General features: G+C 36.9%; 1 protein-coding gene across 1 annotated transcript in view; it reads left to right on the forward strand.

Moving 5' to 3' along the window:
- The window catches only part of PIK3CB (phosphatidylinositol-4,5-bisphosphate 3-kinase catalytic subunit beta), a 179,170-nt gene that overhangs the window by 100,146 nt on the left and 59,258 nt on the right, over window positions 1–19,766 (forward strand). The window contains exons 9-12 of the mRNA XM_018049899.1: window positions 10,993–11,244; window positions 12,721–12,817; window positions 15,887–16,017; window positions 18,389–18,439. Of these exons, the coding sequence (XP_017905388.1) occupies window positions 10,993–11,244; window positions 12,721–12,817; window positions 15,887–16,017; window positions 18,389–18,439 (531 nt within the window). The remainder of the gene's footprint in view (window positions 1–10,992; window positions 11,245–12,720; window positions 12,818–15,886; window positions 16,018–18,388; window positions 18,440–19,766) is intronic.

The following is a 19,766-nucleotide window of genomic DNA, read 5'->3' on the forward strand; positions in this document are numbered from 1 at the left end:
AAAGTACCCTCTCCCTCCCCACTCCATCTGCTTCTCTGGTTCTCCCTCCTTTACCCTTTTTCTCTTTTCAGAGAGGTTACATAGATGAATTGAAGTAAGTTAATGCAATTATGGCATCACTTTCTTGTACGTACATCCCTCTTTCTTCTTTTTAATTGCTGTTCAGATTAGGAGTTCCAGTATAATGTTGAAGAGAAATCTGGAGGGGAAAAAAAAGATTAGGGGTAGATGAGGAGCAGGGAACTTTACTTCTTTCTTTCCAAACTTTTCTTTTCTTGATGTACTGACTAGGACCTTGGTGTGATACTGAATAAAATGATGAGAGCAAACATATCAGTCAGGTTTCTCCCAAGAAAAATAATAATAGGGTGTTTGTGTATGTGTATGTGTGTGTATATATATATGCATATACACAGAGATTTATTGATTTTTAATTTTTGTCTGTGCTTGGTCTTTGTTGCTGCATAGGCTTTCTTTAGTTGCTTCAAGTAGGGGCTGTTCTCTAGTTATGCTTTGCAGGCTTCTTCTGTTGCAGTGCACAGATTCTAGGGCCTGCGGGCTTCTGTAATAGTGGCACATGTGGAATCTTCCTGGGCCAGGGATAGAACCCATGTACCCTGAATTTGCAGGCAGATTCTTAACCACTGAACCACCAAGAAAGTCCACCACACATAGATTTATTTAAGGAGTCAGCTCATATAATTATGGAGGTGTTTAAGTTCCACAGTCTGTGAAGTTTGTTTGCAAGCTGGAAAACCAGAAGACCGGATGGTTTAGTTCCACTCTGAGTCTGTTTGTATTTAGTCGCTCAGTCGTGTCTGACTCTATAGCCCGTCAGGCTCTTCTGTCAATGGGATTTCCCAAGCCACAGTACTGGAGCACATTGCCATTTCTGACTCTAGTGGATCTTCCAGGCCAAGGCATTGAACTGGCATATCTTGCCTCCCCCCATTGGCAGGTTGGTTCTTTACCACTAGTGCCACCTGGAATGCCTGAGAAACAGGAGGCACCTATGGTGTAGTTCCTCTGGAAGTTCTGTATGCTCAAGACCCAGGAAGAGCTTATGTTTGTCAGGCAAGAATTCTGTCTTACACTCAGGAGGGCCAATCTTTTTGTTCTGTTCATTTCTTCCACTGAGTGGATTAGAGCCACCTACTCAAAGGAAGATAATCTGCTTTAATCAGCCTCCCATTTAAATGTTAATCTTATCAAAAAGAAAACACTGTCACAGAAATAACCAGAATATCTGGACACCACAAGATCCAGTCAATGGATAAATGAAATTAACCATCACAGTAGATGTTTCTGTTTTGTTCTTTATTGTAAAGAAAAGCATTTAGTCTTTAGCTTTAAGTACAATATTACCTGTAGGTTTTTCACACATGCCCTTTATTCAAGAATTTTTCTTCTCTTTTTACTTAGCTGAGAGTTTTTATACTAAAAGGGATAGAAAAAGTTTCACTTTGTCCAGTGCTTTTTCTGTATTTCAGTTCAGTTTAGTCGCGCAGTCATGTCCCACTCTTTGCGACCCCATGAATCGCAGCACACCAGGCCTCCCTGTCCATCACCATCACCCGGAGTTCACTCAGACTCACGTCCATTGAGTCAGTGATGCTATCCAGCCATCTCATCCTTTGTCATCCCCTACTCCTCCTGCCCCCAATCCCTCCCAGCATCAGACTCTTTTCCAATGAGTCAACTCTTCGCATGAGGTGGCCAAAGTACTGGAGTTTCAGCTTTAGCATCATTCCTTCCAAAGAAATCCCAGGGCTGATTTCCTTCAGAATGGACTGGTTGGATCTCCTTGCAATCCAAGAGACTCTCAAGAGTCTTCTCCAGCACCACAGTTCAAAAGCATCAATTCTTCAGCGCTCAGCCTTCTTCACAGTCCAACTCTCACATCCATACGTGACCACAGGAAAAACCATAGCCTTGACTAGACGGACCTTAGTCGGCAAAGTAATGTCTCTGCTTTTGAATATGCTGTCTAGGTTGGTCATAACTTTTCTTCCAAGCGTCTTTCAATTTCATGGCTGCAGTCACCATCTGCAGTGATTTTGAAGCCCAGAAAAATAAAGTCTGACACTGTTTCCACTGTTTCCCCATCTATTTGCATGAAGTGATGGGACCAGATGCCATGATCTTCATTTTCTGAATGTTGAGCTTTAAGCCAACTTTTTCACTCTCCTCTTTCACTTTCATCAACAGGCTTTTTAGCTCCTCTTCACTTTCTGCCATAAGGGTGGTGTCATCTGCATATCTGAGGTTATTGATATTTCACCTGGCAATCTGGATTCCAGCTTGTGTTTTTTTCCAGTCCAGCATTTCTCATGATGTACTCTGCATATAAGTTAAATAAGAAGGGTGACAATATACAGCCTTGACAGACTCCTTTTCCCATTTGGAACCAGTCTGTTGTTCCATGTCCGGTTCTAACTGTTGCTTCCTGACCTGCATATAGGTTTCTGTATTTATTGAGATGATTTTTTAGCTTTTATATTTTAGTCTGTTAATTGGATTTCCTTTTCATTTTTATAATGTAATTACTTTTTTTGACTGTGCGCAGTCTTCCCTGCTGCATGGGCTTTTCTTTAATTGTAAGCGGGGGCTCCCAATTGCGGTGTGCTAGCTTCTCATTGCCTTGACTTCCCTTGTTACAGAGCACTGGCTCTAGGGCACACAGGCTTCTGTAGCAGCGGCCTGTGGACTCAGTAGCTGTGGCTCTCTGGCTCTAGAGTACAGGCTGAATAGTTGTGGCACAAGGGCTTTGTTGCTCCCTGGCAAGTGGGATCTTTTCAGATCATGGAGCAAACCTGCGTCTCCTGCATTGGCAAGCAGATTCTTTACCACTGAGCCACCGGGGAAGCCCCAGTTTGATTGATTTTCAAAAGTTTTATGTACTACACGTTGAAGATGTAGTAGCCTTTTTATCTATTGCTAATATTGACTTACTAATATTTTGGTATGCATTTTTATGTCTGTGCTCATGGGGAATATTCATCTGTACTTTCCATACAATATCTTTCTCTGATTTTAGAATTGGGATAATGTTGACCTTATAAATTGAGGTAAGAAGCCTTTTCCTCCTCAGTTTTCTAAACAAGTTTAAGTAGGATTGGTATTGTTTCTTCCGTAAATATTTGGTAGAATTACTCCAAACACCTGAATGTAGGTTTTTTTTAGTGGGAATGTTTTTAATTAGAAATTTAATTTCTTTACTGGATAGATAGACAGTCATAATTTCTATTTCTTTTGTGTCAACTCTGATTATTTTCGTCTTTTGAAGAATTTAAAATTTATTTAAATTTATTGGCATTAAGTTCATTACAGCCCCTTAAATTAGTTTTTTTCTTGCTGTATAACAAACTAACACAAACCTAGCAGCTTAAAACAGCACATATTTGTTTGTTCATATTTCTGTTGTTCAGAAGTCTAGGCATGGTGTGGCTGGGTTTTCTGCTTATAATCTTACACGGTTGAAATCCAGATGTTAATTGGGCTACATTACTTACTGAAGCTCTTGGGAAGAATCTGCTTCCAAGATGATTCAAATTATTGGCCAAACTCAGTTCCTTACAGTTATAGGACTGAGGTTCTTATTTCCTTGATGGCTTTTGCCGGAGAATTGCCCTCAGAATCTTTCAGGTTCTTATTCTTGGCTGTATTTTCAATTCTTGAAACAGTATTTCTCAAGCATTAAATCTTTTTCTGGCTTTGAATCTCCTGCCAGAAGAATCTGGTCCCTTTAAGGGCTCATCAATAGGTCAGGCCCATGAAGGATAATCTCCCTCCCTTTTTGTTTTGTTTGGGCATGCTCTGTGGCATGTGCAGCCTTAGTTCCCCAACCAGGGATTGAATCTGCACTCCCTGCAGTGGAAGCATAGAGCTTTAACCATAGGATTGCCAGAGAAGTCCCTCCCTTTCTTAAAGTCACCTGTGTTTTATAGTAAAACCTATTCATGGGAGTGAAATCCATTGTAATCACAGTCCCAGAGTTCTTACTGGAGTAAGATCACATGATTCTATGGAGTCTGTAATGAAATCCTAGGTGTTCAATAAGGATTCATTACTCTGCCTGGTTGGCACTTGAATGGCTTTCACTGTGAAAGTGCTTAGAATATTGTAGTATAGAGCTTTCTGGTGGATCTTTTACCTGCCTTGTGGCATTTGCCTTTTCATATGTCCAGCTTGATATTCAGCAGAATCCTGAAGTCAGTGCTGCTCAAAATCTAAAAGATGGTATTTGTGTAGACAGAGAGCTCAGATTGCCCTCTAGTTATACCACTATTTGCAATCGTTTCTTCTGACTCTCAGAAAAGACAGTAGGGATCTCCCCATTTTTGGCCTTTCTTCTTTGTTTTCTATTTTCATTTGCCCCAGTCTCCCTAGAAGTCCTGAGGCAGCAGTAGCAGAGCGCTAGTGGTAGCAGAACAGCAGTGGTTGCTAAAAATGCAGAGTTGAACATCCCTGTTTGATTAGAGGAGTTGTCGTTCGTCCTAAGGGAAATGGTGAATATCCTGATACCCACTCGCCCACTTCCCCTGCCCCTGCCTTCTCTGTTCAGCATTGTTGTAGGAAATATGAGTGAACGAAGCCTCAGTTTTCTTGCTGGGTGACAATAAAAGGGGGGCCTTAGGTAGCCACAAAATATACTTGGATGATTTCAGAGTGGGATGAGCTCACAAAACTTCTAGGTTTATTCCTGAGCTGTACGTATATGGATCAGAGTCACAGCTGCGTATATACTTTGAGAATTGTGGCATAAACCATAACCAGCATCTCAAACTAGTCAGTGTATTTTGGTGCACATACTGGATAGTTCCAAATAGCCCTACAAAGAATTTGAAAACTGAACTGGTATTGGAACCACAACTCACAGAAGGTTTGTTGAAACTTGCAGCTTGAAACTATTATCTCCTAAAACAAATCATCAGCAGTCTCTATAGAATATAAATAAAACCCAGAGACTTATAATAGTGAAAATGTATATGAAGTCGTGTCCTAGACTTCCTAGGTGGTGCAGTGGATAAGAATCTGCCTGCCAATGCAGGGATATGGGTTCAGTCCCTGGTCTGGGAAAATTCCACAGGCAGCTAAGCCGGTACACCACAACTACTGAGCCCAGCCCCCTATAGCCTGTGCTCCACAACAAGAGAAGCCACCATAATGAGAAGCTCCTGCGCCACAACTAGAAGAAGTCCCTGAGCAGCAACGACGACCCAGTGCTGCCAAAAATAAATAAATTTTAAAAATTTGCAGGGTACTATTCAGAATTAATTGGCATAAAAAGAACCAGGAAAATCTCAAGCCCTATGGACTATGAGAATCAACAGACAGCAGTGCTGAGATGACATGAATGTTGAAAGTCTTCACAAACATGTTAAAGAAATTGTTATAAAAATGCTCCAGCAACTAAGGGCAAAGCAAACACAATGGAAAATAATGGGAAAAAATGAGAAAGTCTTAGCCACAATACACAGTTGTACTTCAGTATCTGGAGGGGTTTGCTTCCAGGATTCTCAGAGGAAGTTCAAATTACTATATAAAATGGCATGGTAGTTTTATAAAACCTATGCATAACCTATACTTTAAATCCTCCTTTAATTACTTGTTGCAGCCCCATGGATTGTAGCCTAATAGGCTCCTCCATCCATGGGATTTTCCAGGCAAGAATACTGGAGTGGGTTGCCATTTCCTTCTCCAGGAGATCTTCCCAACCCAGGGATTGAACCTGGGTCTTCCACATTGTAGCCAGACGCTTTACCATCTGAGCCACCAGGGAAGTCTTAATTACTTAAAATAACTAATAAAATGTAAATGCTATATAAATTGTTACTGGAGCGCAGCAAATTCAAATGTGCTTATTATAACTTTTTGGAATTTTTTCCAAAATACTTTTCATATTTGATTGGTTTAGTCTGAGGATGTAGTACCTGTGGATATGGAGGGAGAATAAAGGATGAACTAAGTGAAAAACAAATAATGAATTAAAAAACTCTGAATGGACTCCATAGTGGAAATAGTGTGAAAAGAAAGAGTGAACTTGAAGAGTAATCAATAAAATTTTCCATTTTGAACAACAATTTGAAAGAAAATGGAGGAGAAAAAACTCTATAGAGCCTCAGATACCTGAGTAACAATATCAGAAGGTCTAACACTTATCTAATCTGAGTCTCTGAAAGAAAAGAGAAAGAGTGTGGCTGAGAAAAACTAAAGTAATTATTACTGGGAACTTTCCAAAGTTGGCAAAAGACATAAATATAACATTTAAGAAACTCAGTGAACCCTAAACATGATAAACTCAAACAGTTCCAAGGCCAGATACTTTCTCTTTCAAAATCATAATTTGATTCTTATTAGTCAAAAATCTTAACACTTCATAAGCCTAATTTTGTGGCTATCAGCATTCCTATCATGTTAAAATAGTTTTTTCTTTCCTGAGGTAATATCTATCTTAATCTTTTTATCTTCTTATTTCAGTACCTGTAACACTAGATAAATATTTGTGCAATGAATTAATACATTTTAATGTAGCTGCCTCTGACATCTGTAAATCCTTAATTAAATGTAAGACAGGCCTTCTCCCACTAAGTCAGAGCAACCATGCCTTTTTATTAAGCGGTTCTCCAGTGGCTAAGTGGTAAAGAATCCTCTGCATTGTAAGAGATGAGGGTTTGATCCTTGAGTTGGGATGATCCCTTGGAGGAGGAAATGGCAACCCACTCCAGAATTCTTTCCTGGAAAATTCCATGGACAGAGGAGCCTGGCAGGCTACAAGTCCATGGGGTCACAAAGAACTGGACACGACTACAGTGACTGAACACACACCCATACTTCTTGAAGATTTCCCAGCTGCCTTAGTGGTAAAAAATCCACCTGACAATGCAAGAGACACAGGAGACGTGGGTTCGATTCCTGGGTCAGAAAGATGGCAACCCATTCCAGTATTCTTGCCTATAAAATTCCATGGACACAGGAACCTGGTGGACAGGGAGGCCTGGCATGCTGTGTGCGGTCCATAGGGTTGCAAAGAGTCAGACCCAACTGCGCATTCATACGTACACTCGTATTTCATGAAACCATGGGAATTTCAGCCTGTTCGGACTCAGTTCCGTTCAGTTCACTGCAGTCGCTCAGTCGTGTCCCACTCTTTGCGATCCCATGGACTGCACGCAGAACGCCAGGCCTCCTTATCCATCACCAACTCCCGGAGTCCACCCAAACCCATGTCCATCGAGTCAGGGATGCCATCAAACAAACTCATCCTCCATCGTCCCCTTTTCCTCCTGCCCTCAATCTTTCCCAGCATTAGGGTCTCTTCAAATGACTCAGCTCTTCACATCAGGTGGCCAAAGTTTTGGAGTTTCACCTTCAACATCAGTCCTTCCAGTGAACACCCAGGACTGGTCTCCTTTAGGATGGACTGGTTGGATCTCCTTGCAGTCCAAGGGACTCTCAAGAGTCTTCTCCAACACCACAGTTCAAAAGCATCAATTCTTCAGTGCCTCAGCTTTCTTCACAGTCCAACTCTCAATCCATACATGACCACTGGAAAAACCATAGCCTTGACTAGATGGACCATTGTTGCCAAAGTAATGTCTCTGCTTTTGAATATGCTGTCTAGGTTGGTCATAACTTTTCTTCCAAGCGTCTTTCAATTTCATGGCTGCAGTCACCATCTGCAGTGATTTTGAAGCCCAGAAAAATAAAGTCTGACACTGTTTCCACTGTTTCCCCATCTATTTGCATGAAGTGATGGGACCAGATGCCATGATCTTCATTTTCTGAATGTTGAGCATTAAGCCAACTTTTTCTACTCTCCTCTTTCACTTTCTTCAAGAGGCTCTTTAGTTCTTCTTCACTTTCTGCCATAAGGGTGGTGTCATCTGCTTATCTGAGGTTATTGATATTTCTCCAGGCAGTCTTGATTCTAGCTTGTGCCTCCTCCAGCCCAGTGTTTCTCATGATGTACTCTGCATATAAATTAAATAAGCAGGGTGACAATATACAGCCCTGACATACACCTTTTCCTGTTTGGAACCAGTCTGTTGTTCCATGTCCAGTTCGAACTGTTGCTTCCTGACCTGCATACAGGTTTCTCAAGAGGCAGGTCAGGTGGTCTGGTATTCCCATCTCTCAGAATTTTCCACAGTTTGTTGTAATCCATACCGTCAAAAGGCTTTGGCTCTGTTCAGACTACTGATTGTTATTTAGTTGTCTTATATAAAAAGGGAATATATAGTGGAACAAAAGTGAAGTTAGGTGTTGATGTTTGGAGAAAGTTTCATTTCTTACCCAGCACAGTATTCTTAATTTGTGAGTTCAGGAATGTAGGCTATGTGTAGGCTTGACACATCCTGGCTGTAGCACAGTGGAAAGTCATTTCCATGACAAAGCCTGCCTTCTCTTGATCTCCAGATATTTGGGATTTGTGAAAATGTGTCTGGAAGTTTACTGAGTTGGCCAAAAAAATGTGTGATTGTAATTAAACAAGATGCTGTTTTAAAATTCTCAACTTTTCAGAGCCTGATGGTGATTCAGACAAAGCATCAGGAAATATGGCGATTTTGACAAAATTTCACATGATGTAAATGTAGAGAATAATTTTTCTTACTGCTTTTTCTGAAAACAAAAACCATGTTAATGTCTTCTACAGGAGATTCTAAGTTCAGAAAGCACAAATTTTTCCTTTCATTTTAAATGTAGATAAGTTTTTCTACTCTTGTTTATTTTTAACCATGTATGAAATTCAGTTATATTAGTGGATTACGAGGAGATTTCTCAATCAGACTTAGTTCTAGTGACTTGGTCTTAAATGATCACAGTTTGACTATTAGATAATGATTGGTATTTCAGCAGTTTTCTTCAGAATGTGCTGGGTCTCTTTTTGTTTATCGTTACCACACCCAAGTTAGAGTCATTCTTTATAGTTATTCTTTTACGTACAACAGCCTTGGCTGTTGCTGTTTACAGCTAGTGTAACTGAGTGAACTTTTCTAGTTCATTCTACTTGAGTTCTTTTTTGAGTTTTATATTCAACTGATCCAGGCATTCCTCTCAAGTATTCTATCCTGTATTCTCTGAATTCCATGGACAGAGGTGCCCATGGAGTTACAGTCCACAGGGTTGCAAAGAGTTGGGCTCGACTGAGAGACTAACACTTTCACTTTTTCCATATGTCTGCATTTTGCTAATAATTGGTTGATTCAATGATAACCAACATTTTTTTTGTTTTTTGTTTTTAAAGTATTAACATTTATTGAGTACTTTTTATATAGTGGGCTAATTTATTTTTATTTCTCAAAAATTGTCAAAAACTAAGAGATGCAAATGTTTTTAAGCTTAGCAGTTTATTTTTAGTATCTTGTCTTTATCACAAAAACATGGAAGAATATTTATTTTTAAACTTGTGATTTTTCTGAATAAACTATATATTCTGTATACAAAAGGTGATAGGTTCATAAGCCTTTAATGTCACTGAGAGTAAGAACTGAATATCATTTTTTTCCTGAAATTCCTATCTTCCATTGTCATACAAAAGATGCAAAATATGGTTTATTTATATTTTGTTTTATTTATAATTTCCCTAATCTCATTTCACAAATGGTTTGAGGTAAGCACGCCTTCCCCAACCCCACACACGCACATGCACTCACACACAGTCTCATATATGAACAAAGAATATATAAAATATGACTTCTTAAAAAATAATTCAGATGTTTAATAGTTTAAAAAGCCAGGAGCAAGATTTGTAGTAGATATTTATATAGTAAGATCCTATATAACTACTTGATGTATACTGCAGGATTTGCTCTCTGCTTGCAATATAGACTGCATCCAAAGCAAGGCAAACATGCTCAGTTATAATGCCCAGAATCTCTTTAAGGTAAAAACAGTCTTGTTAGTCTTGTGGTTGTAGTTCATCGTTTTATTTTAATGGAGAGATGTTTAGCAGTTTCTTATGAAGGAGACACAGTGGGTGATGCACACCAAAGCCCCTGCCAGCATCATTGTAGTCGGTAAAATAATGTTACATACATATATTCTTTATACTGTCTTTCACTGGATAGACTTACAGTGTTGACCGTGCAATTCAGAAAAAGTCATTCTGTATATTTCAGTCTGTAGTATATTTGGCCATGTGAGTATTTAATTGAATAGTAATATTTGGACTTTCCAAAGTCAAAGACTTTCTGGAAGTTCCATATGTGTGTTTTTACTCAAAACTGGGTTTTGTATAAATTCTTTTTTTGGCCGTGCAGTGTGACATGTTGGATCTTAGTTCCCCAACCAGAAATTGAACCCTTGCTCCCTGCAGTAGAGGTAAAGAATGGTAATCACTAGACCATCAGGAAAGTCCCAGGCTCTGTGTTTTAGTACTCATTCTACTTTTACCACTCACTTTTAACTTGGAGATAATCATGTCATCTTGTTTTATAAATAATGTAAATGACTAAATAAAATTTCCTGGGACATATTGCACATGTCCTGCATCACTCTGAACCTGAGTCTTTCACAAATGAAAGATAGTGGTATGTAGGATAACCGTAAATATGGATAGAATATCTTCAAGTTGACCTTTATAATGACTGATTCATAAATTATTTGAAGTAAGTAGAGATTTTGGAGACGTTTTATCCACCCTTTCCTTCCCAGCTGTACAAAAGACTAAGACAAGGCCCTTAGTAAATGAATTGATTGGAAGTAAGCATATAGTAGTAGTTTTTATACTTATGGTCTTGGTTTCTTTAGATCCATTTACACCATTGAGACACTCTTTAGCTAGTCTGCTTAGTATGTGAAAATAGGTTTTAACTAACAGTTTTGTGAATTACATGGTGATTAATTATCATGTAATGGTTCTGTGGACTAATAGACTGTCCTAGAGTTTGTCTGCTTCTTCTGCCAGTATGCGCTTCTCCATTCTTCAAAAGAAAGATGTTCTAGTGGTGCAGTATTCATGACTCTCTGTTTTTGTCTCCATCATTACAGGTTCATGTCAGGGCCGGCCTTTTTCATGGTACCGAACTCCTGTGTAAAACTGTTGTAAGCTCAGAGATATCAGGGAAGAATGATCATATTTGGAATGAACCACTGGAATTTGATATCAATACTTGTGACCTGCCACGAATGACTCGATTATGTTTTGCTGTTTATGCAGTTTTGGATAAAGTGAAAACTAAGAAATCAACTAAAACCATGAATCCCTCTAAGTATCAGACCATCAGGAAATCTGGAAAAGTGGTAGTTATATACTAATTTCTGAAAAAGTTTTATAATGGAATAATAATAACATAATGGAATAATTTTAAAATTTAAAATAATGGATTAATATAAATGAAATTATATCATATAACTTTGGTCCCTAAGAATTGATTTTTAAAAAGACAGTAAGTCTCCCTTATGTTTTTTTCATTTTTCTTTTGGCAAATTTAGTAAATATCATTAATATAAGTGTTCTATTATAAATGTTTGCTTTTTAGAAAATATAGTTAAGAATGAAAGGAGTTAAAATATTACGGGTTAACTGAAACTTCTGGTGTCAGATGTATTTCAGAATGTAAAGTTTTACGTATTTTAGAAAGATCGTACATCACTGAACGCCCCATGTAGGGTCTGGGACAACTCAGTAATCAAACACATCTGTTTCTAGACGTGAAATATATGAGTATTCACACTAAATGAGACAAATGAAGGCTGTCAGTTAGCTTCATGTCATTTCTGGTCATGTTTTATTGTCAAATGAGTAGTAAATGAACCTTTGCTTTTCAAGAGTTTCTTAGACTTTGAAATTGTGGATAAAGGATGGTGAACCTGTTCTCATAGCTCATCTTCAATTTCACATTTTCAAGTCTTTTTTGTTTTCTTCTTACTTTATGGAAAGGGTTTTTTTTGAGGATGGGTATATGAATTTTATACATTAAAAAATGTGGTTACTATATTTATCTACAAGAATTAGTATCTTTTTATTCTTAACCTGAGAATGTAAGCATTTCCTCTAGTTATTATCATGTAGTTTTTAAAAAGGAATATTATTGTTCAAAAGTCAGATAAGCGTTATTTCCTTAGTGTTTTTTCCCTCCACGGATACATAATTTCAGTCAAAGTGTCCAAGCTTTTATAGCCTTTTCTCTACTGTACTGTGCTGCACCGTATGTGCTTAGTCGTGTCCGACGCTTGCGACCCCATAGACTGTGGCCCGCCAGGCTCCTCTGCCCCGGGATTCTCCAGGGAAGAGTACTGCAGTGGGTTGCCATTTCCTGGGACTTGGTTAATTAGTCTAATTGTCTACATAAAAGTTCTGTTAGCTTGGTATTTCCTTTTTAGAAAGGTGAATAAATTCTACAATACCTAGAGACATTGCCTTTTGCCAAATTGAGATTTATGTAGACTGAAAGCTCTTAAGACATATAATCTGACATTATATCAGACATATTTCCTTGAATTATTAAAACTTCCTCATCACTTGGAACGGATGGACAATAAATGTTCTATTTTTTGCATACTGTATTGTGAGAGACATTAATTAGCTTTTAGAATTTTCTAAAACCATTATAAAGATGTTGAACATCTTTCCATGTACATCTTGTTTTTATATTGGTTGATTTGGGGGGAAATCATCTAGAACTCTAGAACCAATACTGAAGCAAAAGGCATGTGCCTGTTCATACCTTAAAGTTCATTCTTAGCATATTTATGCAATGGTATCTTTTTCAACAGCATTATCCTGTAGCCTGGGTAAATACGATGGTTTTTGACTTTAAAGGACAGTTGAGATCTGGAGATATAATACTACACAGCTGGTCTTCATTTCCTGGTAAGATTTACATTCTAATCCTTAGTGTTAAAGAGTAATTTTTGGCATGTGGGGACTAGTTAACATGTTTTTATGACTCACTCTTTTTTAAGTCCAGTAAAGAAACCATCTTTTCATATTTTTATTGTTTATTCTAAAACAGATTTTCTGAAAGATTGTATTGATATATTTACAAGTGGTTTGTATCTGAATATATTTACTTTGATGAGTATTTTCTCACATTAACTTTTATTTTTTATAGGTTTCTGAGAAATTCTCAAGAAGAATGTCTTTTTAACAACCTCTGTTATTGCTAGTTGTTTTAAACTTCTACCCTAGAAGAAACATTAACTAACATTGGAAGGATAGTAAAATCACTTATTCCTTAGTTGGCTTTAGCTTGAAACTTGAGCTAGGAGAGGAGCATCTTCCATATGCCTGTATTTCATATATAGTACTCCTGTGAGATGGCTTAAATAGTACTCCTAAAATTATGTATCAGTGGAGGAAAAAAATACCTAGGAAATAATTCTTATCTGACTTTTAAACAATAATATTCATTTTTAAAAACTATATGATAATAACTAGAGGAAATGCTTACATTCTCATGTTAAGAGATGAGATGGCTTTTTATGGATGAAAAAGGGAAAGTCACTGATAAGTCAGTCAGTCTTATGTAATTGGTTCAAACCTAGGATTTGTGCAAAAGATTACTTGACTCTTTCCATTGTTCTCATAGCTTTCACAAATGTTGGAAATTTTATTTTGTGTTAAAATACTGGCTTTTTTCCCCTGTCTTCATCGTTGGTTAATCCATTTCATAACATTGTGAACCTTCTTGCTTTAAAAAGTTTATTTTGTGGGTGACAAACATTTTTAAATGTTCTATCTTAGTAGTTCCTACCTGAGAAACTGTTTTTGGATAATCAGTTATCCACAGACATATTTATAAACTGCTCACATCCTAGTATTTTATTTGTGTATGTTTTTTTATTCCTACCCTTTCCTGCATGCTGCTCCTAAGTCGCTTCAGTTGTGTCCGACTCTCACCAGGCCTCTCACCAGGCTTCCTCGTCCCTGGGATTCTCCAGGCAAGAACACTGGAGTGGGTTACCGTTTCCTTCTCCAGTGCATGAAAGTGAAAGGGAGCCGCCCAGTCGTGTCTGACTCTTAGCGACCCCATGGACTGCAGCCTACCAGGCTCCTCCGTCCATGGGATTTTCCAGGCAAGAGTACTGGAGTGGGGTGCCATTGCCTTCTCCACCCTTTCCTCCATACACCTCTATTAATTTTCACTAACCACGTTATTCCCTAAATATAGGCGAGTGGTGTGCATTTACACGTTTCTTAAGAGGAGCTGTAGTTTCAGAGTAAAAATTATTCCGTTCAGCAGTATACTTTTCTGAAAATTTTAATTTAGACTCACACATGTTCTCCAAAATCAGTAAGTTACTTGACTGACATTTTTGGAAAAATTGACAATTTTTGCAGTTAACTTGTCATCCCATGGACCTGAATTTATCTCTAACAAAATGTTAGAGATATTTGTTCTGCTTGTTTTGTTTCTAGAATTCACATTTATCCTAGTAGGTACAAGCTAGAAACACAGGAACTATAAATACTCTAATGAGTTCATAGCTTCTCATTAGAAGGTTTATAATCACATTAATTCCTTATATATACAGCAGGAACTACAAGCACCAGTTTCTAGTTTTCTCCCTATTTTAAAGCAAAATAGCATATTTTGTGCAGTGTTCTCTTCTCCATATGTTTGGGGCTGATAATACTAAAATGCTACACTGGACTTTAGATAGGATGCAACTGATAGGACAAAATAACACTACTATGTAGATAACACAAATAGAGGATATTATTAATTTGCTGAGAAGTCAGCTTTAGAAGTGTGGAAATTATGAGAATTCCTTCAATCTAGGTCAAAATGGAATCTGTGAGATTTGAGAGTATTAAACATGATAAGCAAAGGACTGATTAAAGAGCTGAAACTTTTAAATATTTTGTAAAGATTTTCTAGCTTTGAGAGACAGTTCTGAATTTGCATACTACCTAGACATCAGGTCTGGACAGAATGTAGTTTTATCTTTTATTTCCTTACTAAAGTGCAAAAGAATGTGCGAAAAATCTGTTATGAGAGAAATAGTTTGAAGAGGGGAGACTTTAGTTTGTACTGCTAACTCTGTTTCCTCAGAGTTTAATGTCTCTTCAACAGTTTACTTCTCTGTGAAGTGAGAAAGTTATATCATCTCCAGAGTTTAAGATAATGTTGACTTTCTGATTACTATGCATTATCTGTGAATGGGCTATACTTAGAATGATAGAGAAAATGAAGGCGTGTCTTGAAGAAGAACCACTTAGATGGAATGTTTCAGAAACTACCAGAGAAGGTGTTTATATCAGCAGCTTTGAGATCACAGAGAAATATTACCAACATTAGGTTTGTCAAAAGGAATATCATCGATGACACTCAAAGTACCAGTTTGGGTACTACTGTGATGACTGTGAAAATTAGAACATATGTGACTAAGAGATTAATGTTGTTGAAATAATAAAAATTCCTATGCACCACCTAATTTTGAGCAATTAAGAATAGTTCCAACTGTTTTTATTTGTAGATTGAATATACTTAAACAAATTTGAAGAAAGATGTGAGGTAGCTATTAATTTTTATTAATTTTTTCATTTTAAAGATGTGATATAAACTTACATTCAAATTTTGTGCCAAGTATGAAGAAGATTAGAGGCTTAGTGATATTGTCTATCAAACTTCCATAGGTGACGCAGTCGTTTCCTCCCCACCCCCGCACCTCCAAAATGTTTGTTTATTTGACTGTGCTGCGTCTTAGTTGTGGCATGAACGATCTTTAGTTGCAGCATGCGGGGTCTAGTTCCCTGACCAGGGATCAGATAGGGGCCCTCTGCATTGGGAGCGGGGAGTCTTAGCCACTGGACCACCAGAGTGGTCCTGGTGACGCACTTTTAAGATAATTTTCATGATAGAAATCCATTAAGGTTTTGTTTTAGTTTAGTTTTAAAAGCATTTTCCTAAGAATCAAAATTATTTGCATATTTTAGATGAACTTGAAGAAATGTTGAATCCAATGGGAACTGTTCAAACAAATCCATATACAGAAAATGCAACAGCTTTGCACATAAAATTCCCAGAGAATAAAAAACAACCTTATTACTATCCTCCCTTCGATAAGGTAAGCTAATTAAAGGGGCACTATGTATGAAATAATTCAGTTATTAGTTCTCAGCTCTGTAACTTTATCACTTAAGCTAGATATGTCTGTTTCTCTTTGAAGATGGTATATGCATTTACAACTTGGTTCAGTGGAACGACCACTGAGCCAGAAGCCAGCTCTGTTTAGTACTGGCTTTATCAGTGAGCAAGTGAGACATGGCATCTCTAGAGTTCAGATTCCTTATTTGTAAAATGAGGAAATCATAATTGTTCTCTGAGGTTCTTTCCAATTTAAAAGGGCTGTAAATGCATTCATTTATAGCTCTAAACGTGTGAAATACTCAGTGAAACGTGCCAGTGTGTCAGTTCAGTTTAAAGATAATCACTAGTGTGATTAGAGTTGGTATGCAAAGAACAGATTATTTGTGTTGAATATGGTGTTAGTCAGACTTACTTTTGTAAAAGCTACAGCAAGGGCTTCTGTTTCTAAACATAACTTTTTAGTGTATAAGCTGCATGTCTTTGGGATATGGAGAGTGGTGGAGGTTGAAAATTAGGCTATCATCATTTACATGCTAAGAGAGTTAAGCTGTCATATGTTTTATCTTCAGGTTTGGCATCTTTGTTTCAGGTATGATTGATGCTGATTTTTGTGAGGAAATCTTTGAGCAAATTCTCAGATAATAAATAAGAAGTTTATAGTATTAAGTCATTTGAGTCCAAGCTGCCTTTAAACATTTATGCTATAGTACAATTTCAGTTAATATATTGTACACTTAATTGTATTTTAACATTCTGTACCACCAAATATTTCTTCCTTTACTTTTATTTTAATTGAATTTTATCCACGTAGATGTAATTTTTCATTTTCTTCTAGAATCTTTTTCTGTTCAGTAATATAGAACCAAATTAAAATTTGTGATTATTAAGTAGAAATCTCAAATATGTCAAGAACCGTATGCTTTAGTGCACACTGGGTGGAAGGTACGTTTTGATGCATCCATTACATTTATCCTGTGGCTTTATTCTTTTTTTTTTTTTTTTGGCTTTATTCTTTAGATTAGGAATTTATACATAAGCTATAACTACTTGTGATACAGTTAATAGTCCAAGCTCAGATTTTTTTTGTCTCCAGTTACTGTATGTGTTCAGCAGTCACTTATAATTTCTTTTGGATCAAAAGAAATGCTTTTTGAGGTGGTTTTACAAATGTAACATCTTGTGCAATTTTAAGAATTTTAATCTAATATTTTAAGAGCAGTCCAGTTTTTTGAAATGTTCTATTTCAGCATTGTTGTCAGCAGAATCGTCTACACCTGGTCTTTAAGCTTTACTTTTGCCTTTTTGATCCCTTGGAGAGTCTGTCTTTGAAGGTCTACGTAGGATGGAAAGTTTAGTCTTTAAATGTGTATAATATATTTATATTTTTTAGTTTCTTTTAATTGTCCAATTGCATATATGATCATTTAAAAAACATAATGCAGATATAAAAAGGGAAAATTTCATGTTTTTATTTAATGTTTTCTGCTTTACCCACTTGTATGCATTTTAGTTTTCAAATTAGTTTTATGATTATTGCTTAATATTAATAACTGTGATATAATTTTATCATATAACCTTATGAAATAGGATGGAAATTACCAGTATACTTCATACGTATGGATACAATTAAGTTATTTCCAGAGAATTAGTTAACTCAGTAACTGGATATGGATCTTCAGGTTTTTTTACCTGCTGAGCCTTTCCCGTAGAGTAGTGGGTTCCCCATCTTTTCAAGAATCAGAACCTCTTTTGAACTTACTAAATTCAGAAAAAATATATATTTTTTTTCAGAAAATATTTTTATGTTTTCTCTTGACATTACTTCTGCCTTGTTATCTGCTAATTCAGAATAAAATGTGAGAAATGATAAAAACTTAATTCTGTGTTTGGTAAATATTACATCGTTTAGTTGCTAAATCGTGCCCAACTCTTTGAGACACCATGGACTGTAGCCCACCAGGTTCTGCATTCATTGAAATCTCCAGGCAAGAATACTGGAGTGGGTTGCTATTTCCCAGCTATTACATACTTTTGCATTTTCTTAACCAGAAAATATTTACCTATATTAAAAATTTGTTCATATATACTAGTCACTGCTTATTTTATCTATAGAGAATCCTAGCATAGTCTGGGAGTCAATAGTCCTTTATAGGAAAGAGTTTGTCAAGTGTTTGAAGATAATACCACTTTGCATTTAAAATTCTCACGTTATAAACCATAGAAATGTCATATCATATGTAGCTCCTGTACATGTGGATGTATAAGTCTATGTACAAGTCTAGACATTTACACCTATAATTTTACAAATACAAGAGCCCAATTTTAATTTTTTCCATTTCTTTAAACAGATTATTGAAAAAGCAGCTGAGATTGCAAGCAGTGATAGTGCTAATGTATCAGTAAGTATCAAGGTTTTAAAATAGCCTTATGTTACAAAGTTGTGCTTATTATTAGTCACTTTCATGTCATTTATGGTAATGAACTTATGGAAGACCATCCTCATATGCAAGAATAGTCTGAGTGTGCGTGAGTATGTACATGCTAATGTTTTGTTAAATGGCAGCTGTTTGAGGTTGGTCTGTGTTTAGTTAGTAAGCACTTTTCTGGTTCAAGCACAGGTTCAGAAGGTGGTCTGTGAGGGATGCTCTGACACTTCATAAATTCATGATACCATCTTTTGAATGTTATTCAGTTGAGTGAGGAGGTTATATTTTCTTAACTTCTCTGACAGAATAGAGCAGATATATTTAAGGCAGGTTTTGCACTGCTGGGGACCCAGGTTTCTTGCATCTTGGTAATCTTTCACGTTGGTATGTCGTTTTTATTTCATTTAATACTGGTGCTTCAACTTTCTACATTACTACCTTCCGGGCCGCAGGAACAGGAAAAGTTAGACTAGAGGCCATACCTAATGATAAGTGAGACTGAGAAATATAGTCCTTGGCCGGCAGTCATGTACTTGGCTAAGAGTAACAGATTATAGTTAATAAAACTAGAAGGGGGCAGTGCATAATGACAGACAAATAGTCTCTGCTACACACACCTTTCCCATTGTTTCTGCTCAAGGACTTCAAAATAAATTATTTTGTTTACAATATATGTAATATTTCTACCATCTATATTTTTAAATAATTTTTCCTGCTTTAACCTTAAGACTTTTCTGAGTTTTAATCTGATATTTTCTTTTCATGTCATCAGTTTATAATTTTCAAGTGACTATAGTGATGCCACTCTATATAGAATGGTCATTAGTTAGAAGCCAGGAGACAAATGGAGATAATGTATATGGTTTTATTATTTGTACAGAATGAATGCAATATTTAATGTTGTAGTTAGAGAAACGTCTGGCCCAGACTGTCTTCTTCATTTTTTTCCTTCTTCTTTTTTTTTTTTTCCTTAATTAAAAAAATTTTTTAAATTGCTTTTAAAATTTTGGTTGCTCTGGGTCTTCCTTGCTGTGCACTGCCTTTCTCTAGTTGCAATGAGTAGGGGCTACTCTGTAGTTGCAGCGCATGGGTTTCTCACTGTTGTAGAACAGGGGCTACAGGACGTATGGGTTTCAGTAGTTCTACTTGTGGGCTCTAGAGCCTGGGCTCAGTAGTGATGATGCATGGGCTTAGTTGCTCCGTGCCATGTGGAATCTCCCTAGACCAGGGATTGGAACCTGTATCGCCTGTATGGGCAGGCATATTGTTAACCACTGGACTACCAAGGGAGCCCTTTTTA

The sequence above is a fragment of the Capra hircus genome, chromosome 1 (assembly GCF_001704415.2).
Source record: "Capra hircus breed San Clemente chromosome 1, ASM170441v1, whole genome shotgun sequence".
NCBI lineage: Eukaryota > Metazoa > Chordata > Mammalia > Artiodactyla > Bovidae > Capra > Capra hircus.